The 23890-nt window shown below is 48.1% G+C and overlaps 1 protein-coding gene across 1 annotated transcript in view; it reads left to right on the forward strand.

The window, feature by feature from the left end:
* Positions 1 to 23890, forward strand: part of ACACA (acetyl-CoA carboxylase alpha) — a 136575-nt gene that overhangs the window by 99833 nt on the left and 12852 nt on the right. The window contains exons 45-51 of the mRNA XM_009638321.2: positions 819 to 962; positions 1720 to 1840; positions 4435 to 4531; positions 8403 to 8499; positions 9193 to 9328; positions 15935 to 16112; positions 17561 to 17673. Of these exons, the coding sequence (XP_009636616.1) occupies positions 819 to 962; positions 1720 to 1840; positions 4435 to 4531; positions 8403 to 8499; positions 9193 to 9328; positions 15935 to 16112; positions 17561 to 17673 (886 nt within the window). The remainder of the gene's footprint in view (positions 1 to 818; positions 963 to 1719; positions 1841 to 4434; positions 4532 to 8402; positions 8500 to 9192; positions 9329 to 15934; positions 16113 to 17560; positions 17674 to 23890) is intronic.

Genomic DNA, 23890 nt, shown 5'->3' on the forward strand with positions numbered 1-23890 from the left:
AATGAAGCAGGTATGTAATGCCCTCTGTCTGTTAGAAAGACTCAACCCATAAAAATAACAAACGGCATGTATTTGCTAGAATGTCAAAGTTATGAGTTTATTTTGTAATGATGTGCTCCTGCCTTCATGAGGTAAACTGGCCGTGGCAGAGGTGTTATTAGTAATATGGACTCAGTGGAGCAGAAAGCCGAGTGACCGAGAGATCAGTGTATCAGTCAGTGAGAGGGCAAATGGAAAGAGACAGCAGGAGAATGAGAAAAGAGCTGCGGTGCCTGGGCTGAGATTAGAGATGGAGCCGTGCAAGAGAATTGGAAGCCCAGCAGTCAGAGTCTTATTCTTTCCAGTCTCTCCAAGGAGCTGGTGGGGCTTTGTCTTTGCTATACTCATCTTCGTGCACGGTGGTGGTTTGTTCCCCAGTTAGAGGTTTAAATGGGTCCACCCTACCAGTCGTCATCGAGCAATTCTGAATTAGTGAGCTGAGCTTGCGTCGGCACCCAGGACACTCGGTCACGTATCAGCTCCATTGCTGCTTGGGGAAGGGCAAATCATATAACTGCCCTCTGCCTCAGTTTCCCCACTTGTATCACTCCCTTCATTCCGAAGACCTGCACACAGCGCTTGGGAAGGTCTTGGGGGGTCACTATTCCGAAGACCTGCACACAGCGCTTGGGAAGGTGTATTGTGCGTGGTTTGCTCCGTCCTTTGGTGTTGAAGTGATCACAGCTTGCTGCAGGGATGGGCTTGTACGTATCTCCTTGGTCAACGCCTCCTTGTCACATCCCATCCTCTGACGGGTTTTCCTGTTTTTCTTTCAAAAGGTGCTTGGACGGGAAGTTTATACCTCCAATAACCAGCTGGGCGGGATCCAGATAATGCACAACAACGGGGTGACGCACAGCACTGTGTGTGATGATTTTGAAGGAGTCTACACTATTCTGCAGTGGCTTTCCTACATGCCAAAGGTAACTCGCGGCCCTGCAGGAGCGCAAGGTGCCGTCACCCATTCACTTTGTTCACAGGGTTTTGGGGGTGGAGGGTTCTCTGCATCTCTGGGTTTGTTTCTGTGTTGGTATGGTGCCTAGCCTTTGCTCACGATCAAGGCATTATGGTATTGAAGTACACAAAATAGGTTTGGGGTTGTTTTTTTTAAAGTGCTGTATAGGAACCGGGATGCGGGGCAGCCTGGCGCTGCCGGGGGTACTTTCACATCACTCCCCTGGCGTGCTGCCGTCAGTACTCTGGGCAGCAGGATTTTATATAAGCAGTGGATTGTCTCTGCTACTGAAAAGACTCTAAAGGTTCCCCTCCAAGGCAGTAATTTGTAGGAGCTGATGTATATGTGCAAGCTGCTCCGCAGCCAGGAAGGCAGCGACAAGAACATGCAGGTCACCTTCCTGCAGGCAAGAGTGCATAGAGTGAGTCAGGTGGCCTGGTCACCTTTCAAAAATTAAATTGCAACCCCTCACTAGTGCTGGCTATGCCTGAAGTTCAAGAGCAAATGAAGTACAGTGTATGCCATGTGATGCCAAAGGAGGCTTTGAGAGAGTCTATGGAGCACCTTGGAAGTTTCTTCAGGCTCTTGCCAAGTCTCTGGGATCCCGTCAGTCGCAGGGTTGTGCAGCGTGGGGGAAAGAGGACTCCGACCAGGTCCTTTAGAGCTGGTGTTTGGTACAAAGCCATGAAGAATTATTTCCTTCAATATTTTTCTTTTTCCCTTAGAGTGTATACAGCCCTGTCCCTATCCTCAAAGTCAAGGATCCTATAGATAGAACCATAGAGTTTGTTCCTACCAAGACTCCCTATGACCCTCGCTGGATGCTGGCTGGACGTCCAAATCCAAGTACGTAGATCTTTGGTGGCCAGGATACGCCATAATGCATCTTTTATCAAGGCTTTATGTCTGTAATCCAGATACATTTCAGAGTTTATAAAGTAGTTAGTTCTAAACAAATTTAATATCATATCGAAAAATAGCATGTAAATTCTGAGTGCTTAAGGACACTTACAATTATTAGTTACTTTTACAGATTTTCTCTTTTTTTTTTTTTTTTTTATGCTTCAGAGGAAAGTTCATATAGAAAGGGTCTGTCTGCTAAAGGAATCACAGTATTCCTGCAGATCTTGGGAGAATAATTGTGTTGGAAAAGCTGCAAACCACCGAACCCCCTTGCATGCTTTTGGGGTTGTGCAGCCTGTGTACAAGCCTGTGTGCAAGCTGCAAACTGGGTGACCATTATGCCTGCTGTTATTAATGAGTTTGGGGGGCTAAAATGAGATTTGTGGTAAACTAAGTTTTCTGGTTTTGGATAATATTTTTTCATCATCTCTCAAGTAATTCATCCAGCTGTCTGAGTGCAGCTAACGCTGGCTTCCAAATCGAGTGACTTCAGATTTTAATTTAGTGGAAGCGTTAAGGAAAGCAGATGATTCCCTGTGATAAGTTAAAGCAGATATCTCCTAGGTGAAAAGTTAAAGCCATTTATTAGAGGAGATATTGCCGTGATATTCTTCAAACTGACGCCCGACACGAGGCCAGAATCTAAACGATCAGCTTTGGGCTCACGATAAAGAGATAATTTTGAAATGGATGGTCACATTTTACAGTGGGGCCACAGAGGCAAGGAATGTAGAACACAGTAATTACAAGTTTGGTTTTGATAAAACACTCTCCATCCTGTTTAAGTCAGCAGAGGTTAGCTTGCTTGGATCTCCACTTTTAATTGGTTTTGGACTTGGGTTTGCAGAAGCAGAGGTGCTTGTTCAGATTAAAGCATTCCTCAGAAGCTGTGTGCCAAGGGGTAAAGCTGGGAGGGATTTTGGGTTTGGGTTTTTTGGGTTTGGTTTTTTTTTTTGGCAGAGCTTCATGAAGCCCCAGTGGAAAGCAGGTATCCCCAGAGCTGTGATTTCTGTAGTTGTCTGGGTGGGTAGAGTATCTCGATGCCTGGGCTTTGGGATGTACAGCTTACACAGGCTGGAGGATGGCAGAAACAGAGCTGTCTGCAAACCTTACTCGTCACTCCCCAGTCCAGCATCAGCAGTCAGCCCAAATAAAAGCTCTTCGTCGTGCCCTTACCTGTTCACTGAGGTAGGGCCCAAGCTGAAATACTGAAAAACCTTCCTGCCGTGGTCTTCCTGTCTGGAGAGTGGAAACAGTGCCGTGCCACTGCCCGGATCGGCGTCGGCAGGCGTAACTCAGTCATAGTGTCTTTTTTGTCCATTTAAACACATGTGGAATGTAGAGAAATACACCGTAAACTGCCACCCTGGGGGTAACTGTCATCCAGAGAATTCCATTTGAAGGAATGCAGGTGGGTTGTTGGCGCACAGATCTGTTGTTGTGCATGGGGGTGGAGAGGTACAGTCAATACATGGGAGTTTGTGGTGCTGGAGGAGCCCCAGCTCTGATCCTGCACTGGCTTCATACAGGGCAGCTCATACCAGTTCTTAGTCCCCATCCCTGGAGGTATTTAAAAGAAGGGTAGATGAGGTGCTTAGGGACAGGGTTTAGTGATGGGATGGCAGGGTTAGGTTAAAGGTTGGACTCGATGATCTTAAAGGTCTTTTCCAACCTAGACAATTCTATGATTCTATGATGAGCGAGCAAGACCAGGGCAATCAAGCCCTCGCACTTCAGGTAGAAGCTGATCATCTGCAAGGGCCAGGCAAAGTTTATTTCTCTTAGAACTGCACAGTCATCTTGGTAATGTGCTCTTCAGGAGCAGTTTGGTTTCTCTCAAGCGGTAGGAAGTTGCTGCCGCCTTTGGGCGAGAGAAGGGGTCCGATGGCGCGCGGCCTGATCCTGGGTGGGGGCTTGGGGCTTGCTTTCGGTCAGGGAGAAGTGCAGCAAGTAGGCTTTTGGTGTCAGAGTCCTTCGTGTCAGTTTTTCTAAAAGAATGTGTGAAACGTGCTCAGATGCCTGGTTTTAAAATATCACAGAATCTTTTACATTTAGTTCCTGAATTTCTTCGGCATTCTTTCTTCTCCCTTGATTCTGCCTAATCCTGCCTTTAAAATTGGAGATAAGTTTTCAAATAGGAATAGGCACTTTGAAAAACATCTTTAATGACTTTACTGCCTTTTGACAAATGTTTGTAGTGTCTTGAAAAAAACAGTTATTTATTTAAAAGCATGCAAAGTCCCTCTGCTATCCGAACCCCATCGTTTAACAATAAATGATGCTTTTGCTGATAAATGACTGTCTTTATGCAGACTAGCAAATGAAATCAGACATGATGGCTGAAGGCAGACAAATGCTCAGCTGTCTAATGTTCCCTTGTATTATAATCTATTTAAAAATAAATAAATAAAAAGACAGCGCCAAGTTCTCCGGTTGGCAATTTTAAGCAAGTTTCACTTGCTCCTTTTATAGTTTCTCTCCTTTCTTCTCTCCCTCCTCCCTCTTCTGATATTTCCATTTTTTTCCCTTCCCTTTAGGTCAAAAAGGACAGTGGCTAAGTGGTTTCTTTGACAGTGGCTCATTCCTGGAGATCATGCAGCCCTGGGCGCAGACAGTTGTGGTTGGTAGAGCAAGGTAAATTCTAAGAGGCATTTTAGATGTTTGTAAAAAGCAAGTTTTCATTATGCTTTGCATTTTTCTAGAACCTCCTTTGAACGTTGATGGCTGTGAGTAAAAATAAGTCATTCCTTGAATAGGATACTTCTTCACCACGCGCATGAAGCATGGTTTCTTCCTTTCTCCTGTTTTGCTTGGAGGTGACAGCTTTAACATGCACAGAAGCCAAAAGATACTTTAACATGCACAAATGCACAAAAGCCAAAAGATACTGTTGAAAATGATGGCAGACAACACGTGCTTCCCTAGGTATATGGTTGCACAGTGAGGCCGCCTTGCCCTTCCGACTTGGTCGAAGGTGCATCACTCAGTTTATTGGTGTGCGAACCTCTTCAACTTGCAAGAAAAGTTCAGCTAAAACCAGAGCAACCTGCAAGAAACCCTGCATAGAGAAGAGCTTGACGTTGAGGTTTGCGTGGAATAACTCGCAGCATTTTTCCAACCCAGCGCCCGCCACACCTGATCGTAGTTGTTTGTCGTGATGTAGGGACGTGTGGCTCCAGAGACCTGTGCCACTCGCCTCCTCCCGAGGGGCATCACTTCCCCTTACCTTGCTGCCAGGTGGCACCTGTGCAGGATTCTAAAATGTTCCCCATTGCCTCGAGGTTTAGATCCCTGCCTTGAAAATATTGGCAGCCTGGGTCGTTCTCGGTCTTGCGGGTCCGTGAACTCTGAGAGCAGGAAACAGAAGCCTGGAGATGGGATCCCGCGTTTTGACAGAGTGCAAATCACAGCTGGGCTCAAAAGCCCCTCAATCACCTCTTTTCTCATTTCTTTACTCTTTTGCCCCCTCCAAAATGGCGCTGTGAGTTCCCTGACCTGATTGCCTACGTCCTCTCAGAATAAAGCCATTTTGAAAGAGTACATTTATCTCCCCTGAGTTTCCACGACAAGTGCCTGGCTGTCCAAATGCAGTGTGCTTATCCTTTGTCATTCCTCAGGCTACCACCAGCTCTCCTCTCAAGGCAGAGCTTCATGCTCTTGCCTCCAGCAGACTCCCAGCTCCTAATTGATGTCAGTGGGTTTGGTTAATTGTCAGCCTTTTCTTTTCTTTTTTTTTTTTTGTTAACAAATGAGAGGGGAGAAAAAAAACCCTGAAGTGCATGAATGGGATCCTGGAGGCTTCAGGTATTACATTTAATGAGGTACGGTCATGCCATGCATGATGGCTGTTCAGGGTGCCTTAGTTACTGGTAGAAGTCTTTGTCAAAGAAAAATCTTTATTTACAGACCTTTCACCTCCCGTACTGTGAGTATCACAGTGCCAGCAATCCAGAGCCAAATCACCTGGTAATGCTTACAATCTTCTGGAAACCCTGTGGCCACCCCTGGGGTCAGGCTCCATCAGCCTCAAGCCACACCAGGCTGGTGACAAGGACTGACCATAGTACCAGGATGTCCCTGGTGATGCTGGGTTTGATTACCAGAGCATTCAGTGGGAGGCAGGGAGAGACACCACTGCTCCTCAAACACACAGCACAACTGGGATAGCCAACTAGGCTCCCAGCCAGCATAGCCATGAATCAATGCTGTTTCTTATCTCCGTTACGTTGATAGCACATGTGGCCCCAGAATATTTGGCACTGGGAGCTCCCATTTCTCTTTTAGACTCTTTAAAGCCACAGCTCTACAGAGTTCTCCCAAGGAGAGGTCATAAATAGCAAAGCTTCTGGCATTCACTCCAGCTCACGTGCAACATCTTGGAGACTGCATCCATTCGGGACATCTCTAAAACAGCCATCAGGAGCTCTGTTAATATGTTAATGAAATGCTGCATAAAAACTGAAGGAGGCTTCTAGATACGAGGGGCATGGCCAGCAAAATGTCCCTCTGTTCTTTTTTTAAGATTTTTCTTAAGATGAGGGTCTTTTATGGGTTTGGAACTGCCTTCAGGCTACCCTAGTGCAGAATGTGGTACGGAGAAACACACCCATTTCTTCAGATACCGACCGTATCGGGGCAGGAGGAGGGAGGAGTCTGTGCTCAAGGCAGAGCAGCATGGTGGGGTATGGGCTACACAGGCCCTGAGGGTCCTTTCTGCTCAGAATGTTGTCTGATCTTTGATTATCATAGAACCATGGAATGGTTTGGGTTGGAAGGGACCCCTAGAGGTCACCCAGCCCAACCCCCCTGCAGGAGCAGGGACACCTTGAACCACATCAGGTTGCTCACAGCCCCGGCCAACCTGGCCTGGAATGGTCCCAGGGATGGGGCCTCCACCCCCTCTCGGGGCAACCCCTGCCAGGGTTTCACCACCCTTTTTTTTATACGTTGTTGAGAGGAGCCGAAAATGCCCGCTGACTCTGCTCCTAAGCGTAGCACGTAACCTTGGGGTGTCCTGTGACCTTTTGATACACTTTGGTATTTTTATCTGCCATCCGTGACACTCTAAAGTTTTATCTCACAACGTCCTATAATTATTTAAAGGCTTTTAGGTTAAGCAGTGTACCAGAGGCAGGGAGCGGGAGGGGAATCAATGATTTGGCAAAGCTAAGAGGTCTCCATCCAGGCCCATGCTCAGCTTCACTTGCAGTTCCTTTCTTCTGACAAATTCAAAGTTGCTTTGGACTCTCACACCCAGGTATATATAATAAATGCAACTGACTTCTTTCAAAAGCAGTGGCATTTTGAAAAAACAAATACGAATGTATTCTTCTGGGATTGTTACTGTAAGTGCTGCCAAAACTCATCTTTTGTATGTATGTTTGGAATATGTGTGCTGTTGGCTGTAAATTGTCTTTTATTATTCTATGGCAACTTGTCCAGGGACACACTATAAAACAAGATGTAGCATCTTCATGTGCTAGCCTGATAAAATTTATATGAAGTATAATGGAAAACAGAAGTTGTTTTGAGCTGTTTTCAAGTTCAATAAATAACTGTAATACTTGGATAAAGATGTTCTTTATTAGGTCACATGGGCCCTAATATAGAAGTTATAAGTTACCGATTTAAGACGGCTTCTGCAATTACGGGTTTCTAGGCAGACTCTTAATCATAGCGAATGGGAATATTTTCAGCCCCCTAGTGCACATAGGCCTTGTCGCTTTTTCTGCCCGCAGCCCGTGTCATCCAGCCGGAGGTGGCTGAGGGGAGAGCGTGGGCTCTGCTGGGACTCCCGTCCTGGCAGTAAGCGGTTGTCATGGCAAGCGATACGCCTTTTGTGTAAAGGAGTGGTTGGATGCTGTGGGAAGTGGAGCTGAGCATCCTCCCCGGTGCCTCTGCTCCCTGCCCGTCCCCTGTCCCCGCGTCCTTCCCACCCTCGCGGTCACCCTGCAGCAGAGGGTCTGGGGAGGAGGTGGACGGTCAAACCCAAACCTCTCCCCATCATTCACCCTAACCTCTTGGGAGAGGGAGTTTTTGTAAGCGGTGAAGGTTTAGGGTGGCTGAGGCAGCAGCATTCCTTAGGCACACGCAGCCTGTGGATGTATCTCATCCGCTGACAGGGCTTGTGAAAATGGGGATCGGGAAGCCTTGGGTCTTCGTGGTTTTTCCCATCAGGACCATCAGTATCAAAATCTGTGTTGTGGCAGGTGAAGGGTGGTGGAGACGTAGCTATTTTGTTCAGAATGTGGCCGTTGGTTTATTCTATTTAATTTTTAGTGAGGTATTGTGCTAATTTTTAGAACTAGGTTTTGCTTTGAGAACTGTAAATTCTACTGTGAAATTCTCCAGGGACATGGCTACACTCCTCAGAACGGCCCGAACGCCGCTTCCGCCGCTTGCTTGCTTTATTTGTCTCCCTTGAGTGTTTTGATGCAAATTGGAAAAAAATTCTAGTTGTGTAACAATAGAAATATGAATTTTGATTTGTCTCGCGTGTTACCAGGCTGGGCGGAATACCTGTAGGAGTAGTTGCCGTAGAAACGAGGACGGTGGAGCTCAGCATCCCTGCTGATCCTGCAAACCTGGACTCTGAGGCCAAGGTAGGTTGAACGTCTCCTCGGTTGCTTGTTTGTCCTCTGCAAATGTCTCTGTGGAAAGAGCGTTTGTTTTGATGGGATTTTTTGTGTGTGTGTGCCAAATGTGGGACAAAATGTATAAGTGTTCCTTGATGGGGTGCTCATGTGTGGCGGTCGCTGGGAGGAGCGAATGGACGGTGGTGTTGGCCATTCGTGCAGGAGACGCGTTCCCCAGCAATCCTGCTTCTCCTGGGGCTCAGGTGGGATGCGGGGATTGGGACCCAGGAGATCTAGCAAGCGAAAGTCATTCCCCCGTTGGCTTGCTGTGACCATAGCGTTTCATGCTCTTTCTGCTCTGTCATTTTGCTTCTCTCCTTCCTGATTTCACAGCTCTGGCCCTACATCACCTCTTCTGGGCTTTGTCCTTTGCGTATCCTTTCCTCTCTCTTTTTCTCCTTCACCTTCATACAGCAGTCAGCATCAGGCTTTCCAAAAAATTCTAGCTAAATCAGTGGGAACACTCCTCTTGATGTTGGTCACAGAAGGATTGTCCCACTCTTTCTGTGGGCAGGCAGATCCTAAGCATTTCACGTGCTTTGTTCCTCATTGCTGGTTCCTCATTGCTCCTCTTGTTGCATCCATTTCTATAGTTTTGTGCCAACTCTTACGTTAACGTAAGTGTTTCAAGGCTTAACGATCTTTTTTTATTCCCAACAGATAATCCAGCAGGCTGGTCAGGTGTGGTTCCCTGACTCAGCCTTTAAAACTGCGCAGGCTATCAATGACTTTAACAGAGAAGGGCTGCCTCTGATGGTCTTTGCTAACTGGAGAGGCTTCTCTGGTGGAATGAAAGGTAACATCAATTTGCATCCCCTTTTAGTGTTGCCTTTTACTGCTCGGGGCACCGCTGCTGTTCCCCGCTGCGCCATACCCACTAGCTCTACTGGTTTAGCATCCTGAAGGGGTTCTCCGGGGACAGACCAGCAGTGGCAGTATGTGCCAAGGGGCAGAAACAGGTCACGTCTTCGGGCAGCAGGTAGCTGTTGGGTTGGCTTAACGGTGGTGAGAGCTTGCGCCCATAAACTTGCAGAGTGGATCTGCTTCATCCATCTTTGATGCAGTCTGCATCCAGCCCCCCTCTTTCATGGCAAGTATGTGACCTCCCTTAGAAATGCTGATGAGGGGATGCTTTTCTAGGCCTCCCAGAGTGCTTGGACATGTCAGCTCTCGGAAATTATGTCGGTGCTCTGCCCAGCTCTGCTGAAAGTCGGTTGTGATCGTCGTGCAGCCAGCTAGAGGAGAGGGACGCTCTGTGCTGCCATAGCTGTGGTGATGGAGGGTTTCATTCCTCTCCTCCCCATGTGCGTCTTGTCTTAATAGGCACATGGCAGGAAGAACGTAGAATATGCAAGGTGCAAATTTGATAGCAAGTTTTTTTCAAAATAAGCAATGCAGTTGTATTTTTGTACGTACCCTCATATACAGTTATAGGAACCGGCCAGATCATCTGCAGTGAGAACAGGCAATTGGATGTTAACAGTGGTCTAGTTGCTAACAAAATTTACAGCTGCCAACCTGGGCTAATTAAACACTAATCTCAGGAAAACCCTTCTGCTCGGGAAACTTTATATCCTTCTGCCACAGCTTAAAATTGGGGCTGGATAAGCCAGCAATATTGCGTATCAGAAATGTATAGGCATCGTCTGTCAACTGAAAGCGTTGTCTCATTGATGGGTTTTTTCCCACCGTAACGTTGTCCTGCCAAGGGCTGTCTCCCAGTTGACTCTCTTGGTGGTAGTGATGTTCGTATGAAGTGAACAGCTATAAAACCACTGAGCTAATACACCAGCAGTTAGATTTTTGCACCGTGTATTGCTACTTTAAATTTTGTCAAGTGCCAAGAATGTGAGATTGATACTATAAAATTTAAATCAGTGAAAGATGACGGCTTCTTACCTGCTTGTGGCACTTAACAAACCCAGAAGAAAAGTTGCAGGTGCCCTAACACAGTGAAAGGTCCTGCTCTGGAAGGACTGTGGGGTGACAAAAGCTGTCTTGCTCCGCCGTCTCATTAGCAGGGCAGGAAGCAACGCCGTTAAGTTTGCGGATGCAAAGACGGCCGACGACAAAAGATGGCAAAATGCTTTCCTCTGGAGAACACCTGCTACCTTTCAGGATGGTTTCTGCTCCGTGTGCTGCTACTGCACTCCCTTCGTGACTTGCTTTCCCTGCCACGCGGTTTGTGGGGAAGTAGTTGATTAATGAATGCTTGGCAGTTATGAGATTATTTTGATTTACTGCGAGATCTGTTGGCTTTGCCAGTGCCCTTTGCCGGGTTCCTCGGGAGCTGAGTTGGGCTTTGGGGTTACGACCCGAGGTGGAACAGGCGCTAGGAGGATGCGGATCTTTGTATTGCGTGTCCCCAGCTGGACGCGGGAGGAGGAGGGAGCCACCGCAGAGGAGGGGAGAAGAGAGCCCTCGCAGTTTGCACCTTGGTCCGTGCATTTTCCCGCGCCGGGCTCTCCTGACGCCGCTCTCGGCGTCCCTCGGGGAGGTGTTTGCAGTTTTGGTTTCAGTGCTGGCTGGGGATTATGCAGGGAGGGAAAATAAACAATTATGCCACCCCTCAGTGCACACAAACACACTGCCAGGAGCCGACTGCACTGTGGGTAAAATGACTCCAAAATTGTGTGTAATGAGTAGGAAAAGATTAGAGACAGCTCTTGCTATGCTGAAAATTGACATTAGCGGAGGGGGGAAAAAAAAAAAAAGAGGGAAAAAAAAAAAAAAACAACCCCTCTCTTTACAAGTCGGCCTAGGAGGTCTAATTCAAGCTGTAAAATAAATAAATAACTAACATAAATAAAGGCATATCACAATGGTATTGGTGGTTTCCCCAATGAGCTCGCTCTGGCCGGAAGGCTCTTCAGCATAATGCAAAATTAAATTATAAAAACTGGCTTGAATATTTAGATGGAGGAGCCATTTGGAAGTGGTTTATTTAGGCGAACCGGCAGTGACCCACAACGGGGAGACATCAAGCGTGAAATCTACTGGAAATTAGCACCAGGGTCTTGGACTCGGCATGAATAGTTTGATAGCATGCAAATCCCCGCGACATTAAACCGCAGCGCTGCTTGTGCTACAGGGTCACTCGCAGTTGGTTTTTCATGTTTTACTTATTATTTTTTTCCTGGGACCGGTTATAAATAACAATAAAAAAAAAAAATAAAAAAAAATTTGAGCAGAATGAAAAGGCTGTTTTAAATCTCTGATTACCTGGATGTTGAATGACGGTATGGCTTTTTTTTTTTTTATGAGGGACTTTATGTGTCTGCAGCCAATATACGCCTGGTGTTTACCTTCAGGTCCTATCTGATAATCCAGCCAAGCTGATGAGATCCGTTCCAGCTTTGGAGGTTCAGGGCACGCTGCCCGACACTATGGAAATGCAAAAAGCTGTCTGCAGCCTTTCTAGCATGCTTGATGCCTCTGACTGCCAATATTTACACATACAGGGTAATGATAACAGCTTCCAGCAGATTTCATGTCTCTGCGTGGTAGACGCTGATGCACACTGCAGCTGAGCAGGCAGGCAGAGAACGGGGAAGCGTGCTGCAAACCGTCTGCCCCGCCGAATAACGAACAGCACTGCTCTTCCTAGAGGACTTGCGCAGCATTTCTGTCTTGCAAGGGCCTTATTATGGTGAGGTTTACGTTAATACAAGAATTAAATTTGACCCGCAAATATAATATTTCATTTTCATTTTTCCGGTCTCAACATAAGCAACTTCTTTGCGAGAAGAGTGGTGCAAACAGCCTGCTCTTAAAATGTGTGTGGTGTTCTTCGCTGCACGGGCGAGGATAGAAGCGATTGGGGTTTGTTTTTAACATAGTAAGTATGTTAGCTACGGTATTAACAGTTTACAGAGCCTGCACCCTACCAAGGCAGTAGGGCTGCACGGGCTGCTCCAGCACAAAGCAGTGGGCACCGCTGAGACCTGGCATCGTTTACCACCTGCAGCAGTTAAATTTGGTGTGCTCTTTTCCTTTGTAAGAGCGGAGAATGCAGCAAAACCACAAGTAAAAGGCAGTTGGCACAGTATGGCAAACGTTTCGTAGTTTCACACTCAAATACGGTATCAAGGTAAATCGGGGAGGTTTACCTCTTCTCCCTGGTAAACCTCTTCTCCCTCTCCAGTGGGACGAGGGGAAATGGTCTGAAGTTGCACCAGGGCAGGTTTAGGTTGGACATTAGGAAAAATTTCTTCACGGAAAGGGTTGTCAGGCTCTGGAATGGGCTGCCCAGGGAGGTGGTCAAGTCCCCATCCCTGGAAGTGTTTAAAAGGATAGGTGAGGTGCTTAGGGCCAAGGTTTAGTGGTGGGATGGCAGGGTTAGGGGAACAGTTGGACTTGATGATCTTAAAGGTCTTTTCCAACCTAAACGATTCTATGATTCTATGTTCTGGTGGCATGGGGACCACAGGCAGGTGTCTTGGGTTGTCTTTGCAGTATTTCTATGATCTTCATCAACTCGACTTACATTTTACCTCGTAAAGATAATCATTCCTTAAGAGTCCCCACTTTGCTGACATGGTAAGTGTAGGCAAATTGAACAGTTGAGATGGTGGGAGAGGAAAACCCCGCAGAAGAGCAGGCTGCCGTTAGTGCTAGAGACGTTCCAGGAACCCTTCCATAGCCTGTGGACGCTGCAGTCCCCCTTGGCTCCTCTCTGGAGTTCCACAGCTTCTGTGGTCTGGAGCTGTGCGTGGCACCACGGGGAGCCTTCGCTGGCCAGCAGGTTGTCTCCATTAGTGGAAGCTATTACCTTAAAAAAAGAGGAAATCCTCTACAGCAGGAGTGCTTACAGCCGGACCTGAAACTGGTGCAGCAGCGGGTCCGTTGACCTCGGTGGAAGTTATGAGCGTGCAAGAGAAGCCAACGCTTGGTGTAAATCCATAAATCATAAAATACTAAGCTAAGGCTGCTGGGACGTTCCAGAAAAATGATGTGCAGGATCCCCAAAGGAGTAACTGTGTACGGGAGGGCATAGCGGTGAAGTTCATGCTTCTGGATAGCTTGGACTGGCCCTGAAAGTATTGTAGGCACAGAGATCCTTCCCTGAGCTTCACTGATGCCACCTGGTAAACCTGAAAGAGATTTGGGGGGATTTGCACCAAAAGCATCAAGCTTCTCTCAGTTTCTCTGCTCCTCCTCCCTCTGCCTTGGTCAAACAAGTAACACCGCTTTTTTTCTACACTTAACCTGAGTAAAATATATACCCTTGGCAGGAATGAAAAATGTCTTGCTAATTATGCAATTATTTTATTATGTAGCACTAGTAAAAAATGTCTAGTAAAGAATTAATTCAGTTAAAATAATTTGAATCAAGCAATTATTTTCTTAACACTAGAATTAGCTGAAAGTACTTCAAGTGGTTTATTACTAGCACTACATAATAAAATAATTGTGTAATTAGTAATAAATTTGTCACCCCTTTTGAGGTCTTTTTCTTTGCTTAGGACAAAGGAAAAGGTTGGAGTTTTGTTAGGTTCCCAGTCCCCTGTCTCTGCCAGAATTGATGTCTATTTGCAATTAGAAGAAATAAATTGTTCTTCTCTTCGTCAGCATCTGACGTGCCTTAAATAACATGGAAGTCCTGTTCTTGGGTGCTCGGACAATGACCTTGCAAATGAACTGGAGAGATGGCATCAGTGTCTATGGTGCTGAGAGGGAGATACGCCCTTGGAATGCGCCGCTGGCTCGCTGTATGTGTGTTAGTGTGTGTCTATAGGTGAGGGGGGGGTGGGGGGGGGTGTGCAAAGAGTTAAGGGCTTAATCGTCTTCATGTTTGTGTTTAACATTAAACCGGGGTTAAACGACAAGGGAACCTTGGCTGGCATCTCTTTCTTCCCTGGAAATGACGGCTTTCTCAAGTGAATTTAAGGATTTGGGATGAATAAAAGCGTCTCGGTCTTTTAGGGCTGTTGCTGAAGGCCAGGGTGTGTGCGTGCTAAGTACGTGCAACCCGCCCCGTTTTTCTGCTCGATGTGCTGGTGTTTTAATGGCCAGGAAAACTTGGGCAAACTGGGGGAGGCACTAAGCAAAGAGCAAAAATGATGAAGAGGATTGAAAATACTGTCTTGGGAGACCTGAGAAATCATAGAATCGTTTGGTTGGCAAAGCCCTTTAAGCTCCCCCAGCCCAACCGCTCCCCTACCCCTGCCATCCCACCCCCAAACCCTGTCCCTCAGCACCGCCTCTGCCCGGCTGTTAAATCCCCCCAGGGCTGGGGACTCGACCCCTTCCCTGGGCAGCCCCTTCCAGTGCAATGAATACCTATAGTGTGGCTAAGGAGAGAACAACCCCCTGAAAAGCCTGCTGCTGTTTATAGCAAGCCCAGAGGAGTGGGGAGACTATGTAGGGTGGGGCAGGGAGCAGTAACGTGAAACTGGTGGGGAAGGAGGGGAAGTTTGGCTGAATACTGAGGAAAATTTCTTCTACTTGGCTGCGGAAATGCCCCTAAAGAAGTAGTAGGTTTATTGTTCGGGATTTCTAAATGAAAGCTTTAGAAAGCACTGGGAAGGAAACGTTAGGGTACGGTCCTGTGTGAACCAAGGGATGGACTAGATGATCCTGATAGGTATTTTTGTGTATTTGATTTGAGACTTCTGTATATAATTACATGTAGCAAAATATCTATATTCAAGGGTGCCTGTTTCCGTGGCAAACTATATCTGTTATAAACGGATCACATAAATTCTTTTCCCTTCCTTTTTTCCCTTTTATTTAAATCACCTTTGGGGTGCTATTTTCAACGTACAGTCTTTACTCAGCGGAGATGTTCTTATTAATTTTGAGCAAAATGCCTTAAACAGATTTTACTGCAAGAGCAGCAGAATGCTCTTTCACACCTGGACCCTTCCTGCACACTGATTTTTATGAAGATATGCAAAAGGTTTGCAGCTGTCAGGCGTGCCATGCACATTACGTGGATCGTGATACAGATCCACAGCAGTAAGTCCGAAATTGGGCAGCTGTGCTCGTGCTAAGCACAGAAATACCCCACCCGAGTTCCAGAACTGCTGAAATACTCATTGGCTTGGCTGGAAAGGAAGGGATGGATGGATGATCTGTGGGACACGTGGTGTAGGGCCGGCTGGTGTGAGCCAAGGACCCTGCAGCTCATGTTTTGGGAATAGATGCGGTGTCACTGGAAGTCACTGGACCAGAGCTCCAGAGTGGAGACCCAGTATCTGGAGCAGGACTGATGTGGGGACATCGCCTGTGGGCGTCTGTCTTGCCCAGGTCCAGATAACGCCAGCCAGAGCTTGCAATGTGGTGGCAGGAGGTGGTTAGAGGAGCTGAATAACGGTGGGGTTTTCCCAGTTTGACCAAGCTGGGCAGGGCTGGCACACTGGCACGCTGTCACTTCAAGCGCCGTGTCCTTTTTCTGCAGACATGTACGACCAAGTGCTCAAGTTTGGTGCCTACATCGTGGACGGCCTGAGAGAGTATCACCAACCTGTGCTCATTTACATCCCGCCGCAAGCGGAGCTGAGAGGAGGATCCTGGGCTGTGATCGACCCTACCATTAATCCTCGCCACATGGAGATGTACGCAGACCGAGAAAGCAGGTAGGGCAGCCTTCTCCTCCCTCCGTAACCACCTGCTTGGAGGCATAACCACCTGGCTGCGTGGGAAGCTCGCGGTTAGGAGCGCGGCAGCTTGTTACCGAAAGGGGCTGACCGCTTCCCAGTTGTAACCCATGCCTCGGAGGAGTTTGCTCCGCAGCGATCACAGCTAGGACAATTCAGATCACCTCCTGACTCAGACATAGAGGTAAATTCTGTAGCCGGTGGGAGCCAGCCTCTGGGAAGGTTCGTGACAAACATTTGCAAAGCACCGGTGCTTCGGACTTATTTTTTATCATTCTGCTATTTCCACACGCTGCTTTGCACTTTGAAACAAGTGCCTGTGTGTACAATTTTGCAAATTAAATAAGTGTAAATAAGCGTGTACTTTAAAATCCCCGAGTGTTGTGCTATGTGTCGTATGGGCACCTGGGTAGTTGCGCTTTTTTAATTAAATACAACTTGCCTAAGAGACGTTCCAGTTACTGGAATATCCAGTTACAGGATACAAAACTACAGGCAAACTCCCAGAAGCGTCCTCTCAACTCCTACCATCTCAGCAGGGCAAAATTCCTGGGCAGCTGCTCCAGGGGGAGGAAAAAAAGGGTGTGCGGGGAGGCATTGGGAAGATTCCCGTTCCAGACGCCCGTTTCCCTTGCCCTTCCCAGCTGAATTTTGCTCCTGATGGGAGCACCGAGTGTTTTTTGGGGTGCATGCAGGAGCAACTCCCTCCCGCTGCTTCTGCCCCATACCTTTCGAGGGTGCCGGCAGCGTGAGCTCGCCTCTCGGAGATCTCAGGCCAGGTCCCCACCTTGCAAGACATCAGGAAGGACCGTGTGTGGTTTGCAGAGCTGTAGTTGGACTCTAGAGCTCCAGTAGCCAAGAGATTATTTTGCAAAGGACGTCATCCTGTCCCTAAGTGCCGTTACGCATCTGCAGTAATTCTCATCGCTGTTGCTGTTCCAGCGCTGACCTTCCTCCTCATCATCACTCCCGCCTTCACAGTCAAAAACTGAAGTGGTTTTACTTACCAAGCCCAAGTTTCAAATCATGTGCTCCTCTGTCTTTGACCCGGGGAGCGGGCAGGATCTCTAATGAAAACGGCTGGTTAATTGGTTTGGTTCATAAAGCTTACCTGCCTTTTGAAAGAGCTTTCAGGTCGCAGCTTAAACGAGGCTTCCAGAGGGCATTGCTTGTACCAGGCTGTACTACTACGCTGTCGGACAGACACGTTTCTGTGAAGCCTGGTGTGCTTTGTGGCATTGGATAAATAAGAGCTAAGATTCTTTCTTTCTTGTTCTCTCTTTCTCTTTGTTTTGTCTCCCTCCCTTCTCTTCTTTTTTTTTTTTTTTACATACTTTCTAGAGAACATTGAACCATTCCATTTTGTGTTTCCCCTTGTCCGATGACCTGAAAGTGCCTTTCTTTTCTCTTTTCCCGTCACTGATCAGAGGAGGAATCCTGGAACCGGAGGGGACGGTAGAAATCAAATTCCGCAGGAAGGATCTGGTGAAAACGATGAGGCGAGTGGACCCCGTCTACATCCGCCTGGCGGAGCGGCTAGGTACGTCTGCGCGGGGGCTGGCGGGGCACCGGCCCGTTCAGCTGGCGACTGATGAACGCGTTTATAGCCCTTAAAAAGGGGCACTGAGGCATTTTATCAAATTCATGATAATTTTTATTTACTGTCATCTAACTTGGGGGGAAAACCAGATGAGACAAGCTGCACGTACGTAGACGTGAGAGAGATGATACGTGTGTGCATTTAGCATACCTAGGGTGTAATACAGTGTCTTTTTAAACTGATTTTTTTTTTGTTTTAAATTGAATGGGTCTTATACCTCCTACAGATCATAGAATCATAGAATGTTTTGGGTGGGAAGGGACCCCCAGAGGTCACCCAGCCCAACCCCCCTGCAGGAGCAGGGACACCTTGAACCACATCAGGTTGCTCACAGCCCCGGCCAACCTGGCCTGGAATGTTCCCAGGGATGGGGCCTCCACCCCCTCTCGGGGCAACCCCTGCCAGGGTTTCACCACCCTCGCTGGAAAGAATTTCTTCCTTACATCCAGTCTAGTCTAGTTTCCGTCTCGGCAATTGCTCAGCTCGCTAAAAGCCCGTGGGCCAAACCTTCAGCTGCTGTCATTTGGCGTAACTAAGAATTTGGTCCGAGACATTTTGGGCTGCTGGACTATCACTGTGTGTCTGAGGTAGTTTTGAGTAATGATCTCTGTCTGCTCTTCAGCTTCCAGAAAATAAAAAATATTCTTCAACCTCCTCAGCAAAATGCAGGGTGGTCCGCAGTGCTCGGTGGCTTGCACGTCACCGCGTGTGTTGTGTTATTGCTGTGCCTTTCCCTCCAAATGATCCCAGCGCCTGTATGCACCCAACAACCCAAAATACAGAGCGTTCAGCAAAATGCACTTAATATCAGATATGTACTCTCTCGGGGGAATAGACTCTTTAAATAGTTCTTTACTAGCTCTTACTACAAGAGTATAATCTTACAGAGCCTCCTTTTACCTCCAAAATTGACTACATTTCAGCAGTGGAAGAAGCCTGCTACGTGAGTATGGTTTGAATTTATAAAGCCTTTTGGGATCCTTCAGGAGGAAAAGTGTTCTGCAAATGACTGATAAATCGTGGCTATTGCTGCAGTTACATTTTATTAGTTGGCTTTTTTTAATTTACGGCAGTGCAACAATTTATGTACAAAACAACCATTCTGATACGCCTTGGGAAGAGAAAAATAACTGGAAAGGGTGCGGGGAGTGTGAAGGATCAGCCTGTTTGCTGAAACCGGGCGCTTCCTGATGTCTCTGGCATCGAAGATGTTTTCCCTTTTTTTAATGACAGTATTTTGACACTTTCCTTGTTTTCCCTCACTGTGCCGATTGCTTTCTGGGCAAGCAGCAGGTTAGCAGGAGTTTTGCAGACCAGCTCAAGGCAGCAGCCTTACCTGAGCTCAGATCTTGCTCGCGTACATTCTGTGTTACGGCGTGAGAGAGCAGACGCAGGTGCCCGGATGGACGGATGTGGTGTTCTGTCTGCCTGTGTCTGTTGGAATTAAAAAACCAGTTCTAATGTTTGTAGTTGCAGCAAGGAGATTCTTTTCACAAAACTTCACTTTTGACCTGTGCTAGGCTCCCTTTAGGAGCAAACCTGGTGCTCTTAGGAGCAAACCTGGTGCCCTTAGGAGCAAACCTAGTGCCTTTAGGTGCAAACCTAGTGCCCTTAGGAGCAAACCTAGGGCCCTTAGGTGCAAACCTAGGGCCTTTAGGTGCAAACCTAGGGCCTTTAGGTGCAAACCTAGTGCCCTTAGGTGCAAACCTAGGGCCCTTAGGTGCAAACCTAGGGCCCTTAGGTGCAAACCTAGGGCCTTTAGGTGCAAACCTAGGGCCTTTAGGAGCAAACCTAGTGCCTTTAGGTGCAAACCTAGTGCCTTTAGGTGCAAACCTAGTGCCTTTAGGTGCAAACCTAGTGCCTTTAGGAGCAAACCTAGTGCCCTTAGGAGCAAATGGATAGCGTGACTGCACCAAACCATGGAGACCCAGCAACAGGGTCCCAACAAATGCTCTCCTAAGGCGTTTCACACTTTGCAGTCGAGTTCCCTGCGCGGTCAGGGCCCCCACCTCCTGCGGGTGTTCGCCCCTCCGTGGCCGAGGCAGGAGAGCTGCCTCTCGGCTGCGCGAGTCTCCAGGGGAAGGAGAAATCAGATGTGTGGTTAGAGACGGCAATATGCTGAGCAGTCAGCTCAGGCCCAGGCAGATAAATGGCACCACGGCAGGAGCGCTGCTTCTGTGAGTATTTACCTTCTTCCCACCGTAACAAGCACTGGCTCTGCCGACGAACAGACCAACCTACTGCCTCTGCAAAGAAACTCTGTCCTCGGCGCGGCGACTGCCGGACGGATCCTTTCCCAGGAGCAGAGTCCCTGGCTGCCGACAAAGAGGGCTGCTGGGCTGTTTAAATCCTGAAGCGGTGGAAGAAGAGGGGGAGCAGAGCAATGGGAGGCTGTAGTCACTGTCGGGTGGCCGCTCCAGAGGGTCCGTCACCCGGAGTGGGCGCGGGATGCCTGCGGAGCATCTTTGGATCTCACTGGTGGGAGCTGCACCAGCATCCCCAGGACAAAATGCAGGGAGAAAGGTGGGGGGGGGATACAGTTTTCTGCCAATGGTCTCAAAAATCCAATGCCAGGCTATGTGAGGAGGGAGGAGGCAGGAGCCTGTTCAGGGGTTTTTTTCCCCTCTTCCTCTACAGGGTAATTACTCCCAGCAAACTCCATACACTTTAATTAAAATGACTGCAACACAAGAGCAAGTCACTTACAACTGTACATACAGAGAGCTCTAAAAGCTTCAGTCACTGATAAGCATCTCACTTAGATGGCTCGTAATTGCTCCCAACATCGGGCGATCATTGCTGTTGTTTTGCCACTAATTCCGTGCCATAGCAGGAAAGCCAAGATTGCGGGGACACAGTGAATTGCATAATTTTTTTTTTTTTTTTTTTTTGCTGGTTTTCTTTCTGGCCAATTTAAAATTTGTCAAAGTCGGTCTTCTTCTGGATCACTGCCCTTTGATATTTCGCGCACTCCATTTGCCACAAACAAGCCGCAGGGCCGCAGTTCATGCTGACTCCAGCAGAAGCAGAGAAAGCTCCATTTATCTTACACTGCCTGCTGAATTCTTACTCATTAGCTGGGGGTTCACTGCCTCTCTTTAACCCCTGAATGGCTGTCATCCCTCCCCGGAGCTGCTGAATCGTGGGGAGAAGGGAGATGCTCTCCGACGGGTGCCTGTTGCAGAGGGGTGGGGAAGCGGGGCCACCGTGGTCTCGTTCCCGGCGTCTTGAGACGCTGGGGTTGGACTTGCAATTGGGGAGTGTGAGAGCAGGGAAGGCTGGCACATATTGAATAATCTGACATAAATCTGTTCATTATCAATTCTCTGGCCCTATAGCCGCAATGTTTATTAGCCCCATGTTTTATTAAAGCGTCACTCAGAGTTGTGCTATTGCCAACCAGCAAACGGTGCGGAGCAAAGGGCGAGGGAAGAAAGGATCGCCCTTCTCCTGCCCGGAGCACGTGTCCACCCCGCGTGGGAGTGCGAGGAGAGCCACCTAGAAATGTAAGGACAATTCAGAGCGCAAGCCTCAGGCTGCAGTTAAAAATCTGGAGATTCAATTTTGGTTTATTTATTTATTACAATTAGAGTACAACGTTTAGGAGCGGAATAAAAATGAGCTTTGTCATGCAGATTCCGGGCGTGTAATGTGTCAGGTGTAATGTACACAAAAACGTGGCGGAATGTGAGTGAAAGGAATGGCCAAATGGCTCCAGGTAGCGCGAGATTGGATATTACATTTTCACATTTCTCTTATCGGGTATTTATCTCCGAGGAAGAGGGAAGCGCGTGTTCGTCACCGGATAGATGTCGGAGTAGTGTGAACATCCCCTTTGGCTGATCCTGTGAAATAGTTGGCTGTGTGCTGGCGTGCATCTTTGGGTTTCTTTGAATTCATGTGCCCGTTTTGCATTTGTCTGAACACGTACAAGGCGCGGGAGCGGGGAGCAAGCAGCTCCACACGTAGCGCAGCGGCACGTGGGGAAGTGGGAGGCAGCGGTGGTTTTCTGCCCGACCGCCGATGCTGTAGGCAGCCTTTAACTTCCCGTAGGTCGCGTTGCCGGTCAATCTGCGATGCCGGCTTCTGACTTGCTTGGCGCTTGATTTGGCTAAAGAGCGCGCAAAACTTTTCTTAAATTTCCAACTAACGCGTGAACGCTCAAGCGTTGAACCCGTAGCTCCCCTTCAGCAGAGCAGTTCCTCCCTGCCAATAAACGTGCCGGGGTGCGGTGCCAGGAGTGCACGGGTCCCTCGTGGCCCCGACTGTACCAGCTGGTGAGGACTTGGCCGCCGGTGACCGGGGGACAGCCCTGACGCCGCCTTGTTTCTCAAGTGGCTGAAAACTTCCACCCTGCGACCTCTCTCGTTCCAAGCCTGGGAAGGCAGATTGCAGCTCTAAAGCCTGGTAATTCTTTTTTCTGGGGGTTTTTGTTTGTTCTGTGTTGTAATTAATCAAAACGCCGGTTGTTTTCTTGGGCAACAAGTAAGAAAAATGCCGCTGTTGTGATTCCATCTCTCACAAAGTCCTGGACAAGCGCAGTCAGCGCGGTTGTAACTTTGTCTTTTTAGGCGATGCTGATTTCCAGTAACTGCTTCTATACGCAAGTGCTGCTGCATTTAAATTGTTGTTAATTCACAGTCGTGAGCCTAGAAGAGCAAGAACTGATTTCTGCAAACTCCTTTGTGACAATTGGCATCTTGAATATCCTCCCAGGAGGGCTGTAGATGTTCCCCCCTCAAATAGGAATTTTTCGGAATTACATACCTGCCACGCTTTGCCTGTTCGCTCCGATGCCACCATGAGGCCTTGGGAGCAAAGAGTTGGAAAGGACTGGGATATCCAAGGATATTTCAAGCCCGTCTCATGAGCGTGTGTGACCTTCACTGCTATTTCATATTGCACCTTTATAACATAAATCCTACTGAATATTTAGCGAAGCAATTACAAGCCGTCTCATTTAAAGAAACAAGCGGCAATCCAAAAACGCCCATCTCTCCAGGGAGGGGAGCGGCTCCGGGCGACCTTCCTTCTCCCCTCCAGCCGGGGTGGGAGATATGCCGCCCGGGCAGCCCGGACGCGGCTGGCGTTCTTGCTGCCTTTGCTGAATTTGTGCCTGGCAGGAGATTTGTTAAAGGCCAAGGAAGAGAAGGTGAGATTCAGGTAGGAGGATTACTGTTGCAGGTGTGGAAATTAGGTGGGACAGTCATAACCGGGGTTAAAATCGACATTTAATTATGTCGTTGGATGCAGAGTAACTCCTGCACTTCTCCGGAGTTCCTTTCTTAAGGACCCTTCCAGCACACGCTGCAGTAGGATTTAACCGCTTTGCTAAAAAAAAATGGCCACGAGCAGGTGCCAAGATACATTGAACTTGTTAAAGGTTGGACTCGATGATCTTAAAGGTCTTTTCCAACCAAAGTGATTCTATGAACTTAGCGGGGCTTTCCTGGTGTTACCTGAGGGGAAAAAAAATCCCCAAATTTGCCCATAGTGTTGAGATGATCGTTATTAATGCTTCTTTGTCGTCTGGAAAGATAGCTACTATTAATGTTGTAAAAGTCGTCTTGGCAAATCATAGGTGTGGGGTCATTTTCCGGAGTCAAACGTGTGCATGAGCCACCAAGGTCTGGATGGAGGCACCAAGGAAGGGTCGCAGCTGGGCTCCGCAGCCATGGTACCTCCTCGGCTTGTCCTTGGGAGGAGGCGGGATGGGGGCCATCTCCCCAGATGGGTTGGGTCAGGGGCCTGGATGCTGGGCTTGGCCCAGCTCTTTGAGTGCACGGTTGAGGAAATGGCAAGAAAATGGACAGGTAAATGCTTGGCCACGCTGAGGCTGCGTGCTGAGGGTGAGGAAGAAAATCCCACATTTTAACAGCTTAGAAACCGTAAACCATCAAATTGATTCAGAAGCTGCCCGGCTTTCTGCAATCAGAGGGAACCTACAATAACATTTCTTGAAGTCATTTTGTCTAACCTGTTAAACTGGTCATATTTAAAAAAAGCACTTTGCTACTAAATGTTATGGGAAGCCGTGATTCATGGTCCTGCTGAGCCATTTCCGTCTGGCAGGAACTTTATTAAAGGCAGCCCGCGCCCTGCCACCGCAGCAGGCTGCAGCCCCCGCGGGACGCGGCGCCCTCGACGGCTCCCTCCG

The sequence above is a fragment of the Egretta garzetta genome, unplaced genomic scaffold (genome assembly GCF_000687185.1).
Source record: "Egretta garzetta isolate BGI_Z169 unplaced genomic scaffold, ASM68718v1 scaffold890, whole genome shotgun sequence".
Taxonomy (NCBI): domain Eukaryota; kingdom Metazoa; phylum Chordata; class Aves; order Pelecaniformes; family Ardeidae; genus Egretta; species Egretta garzetta.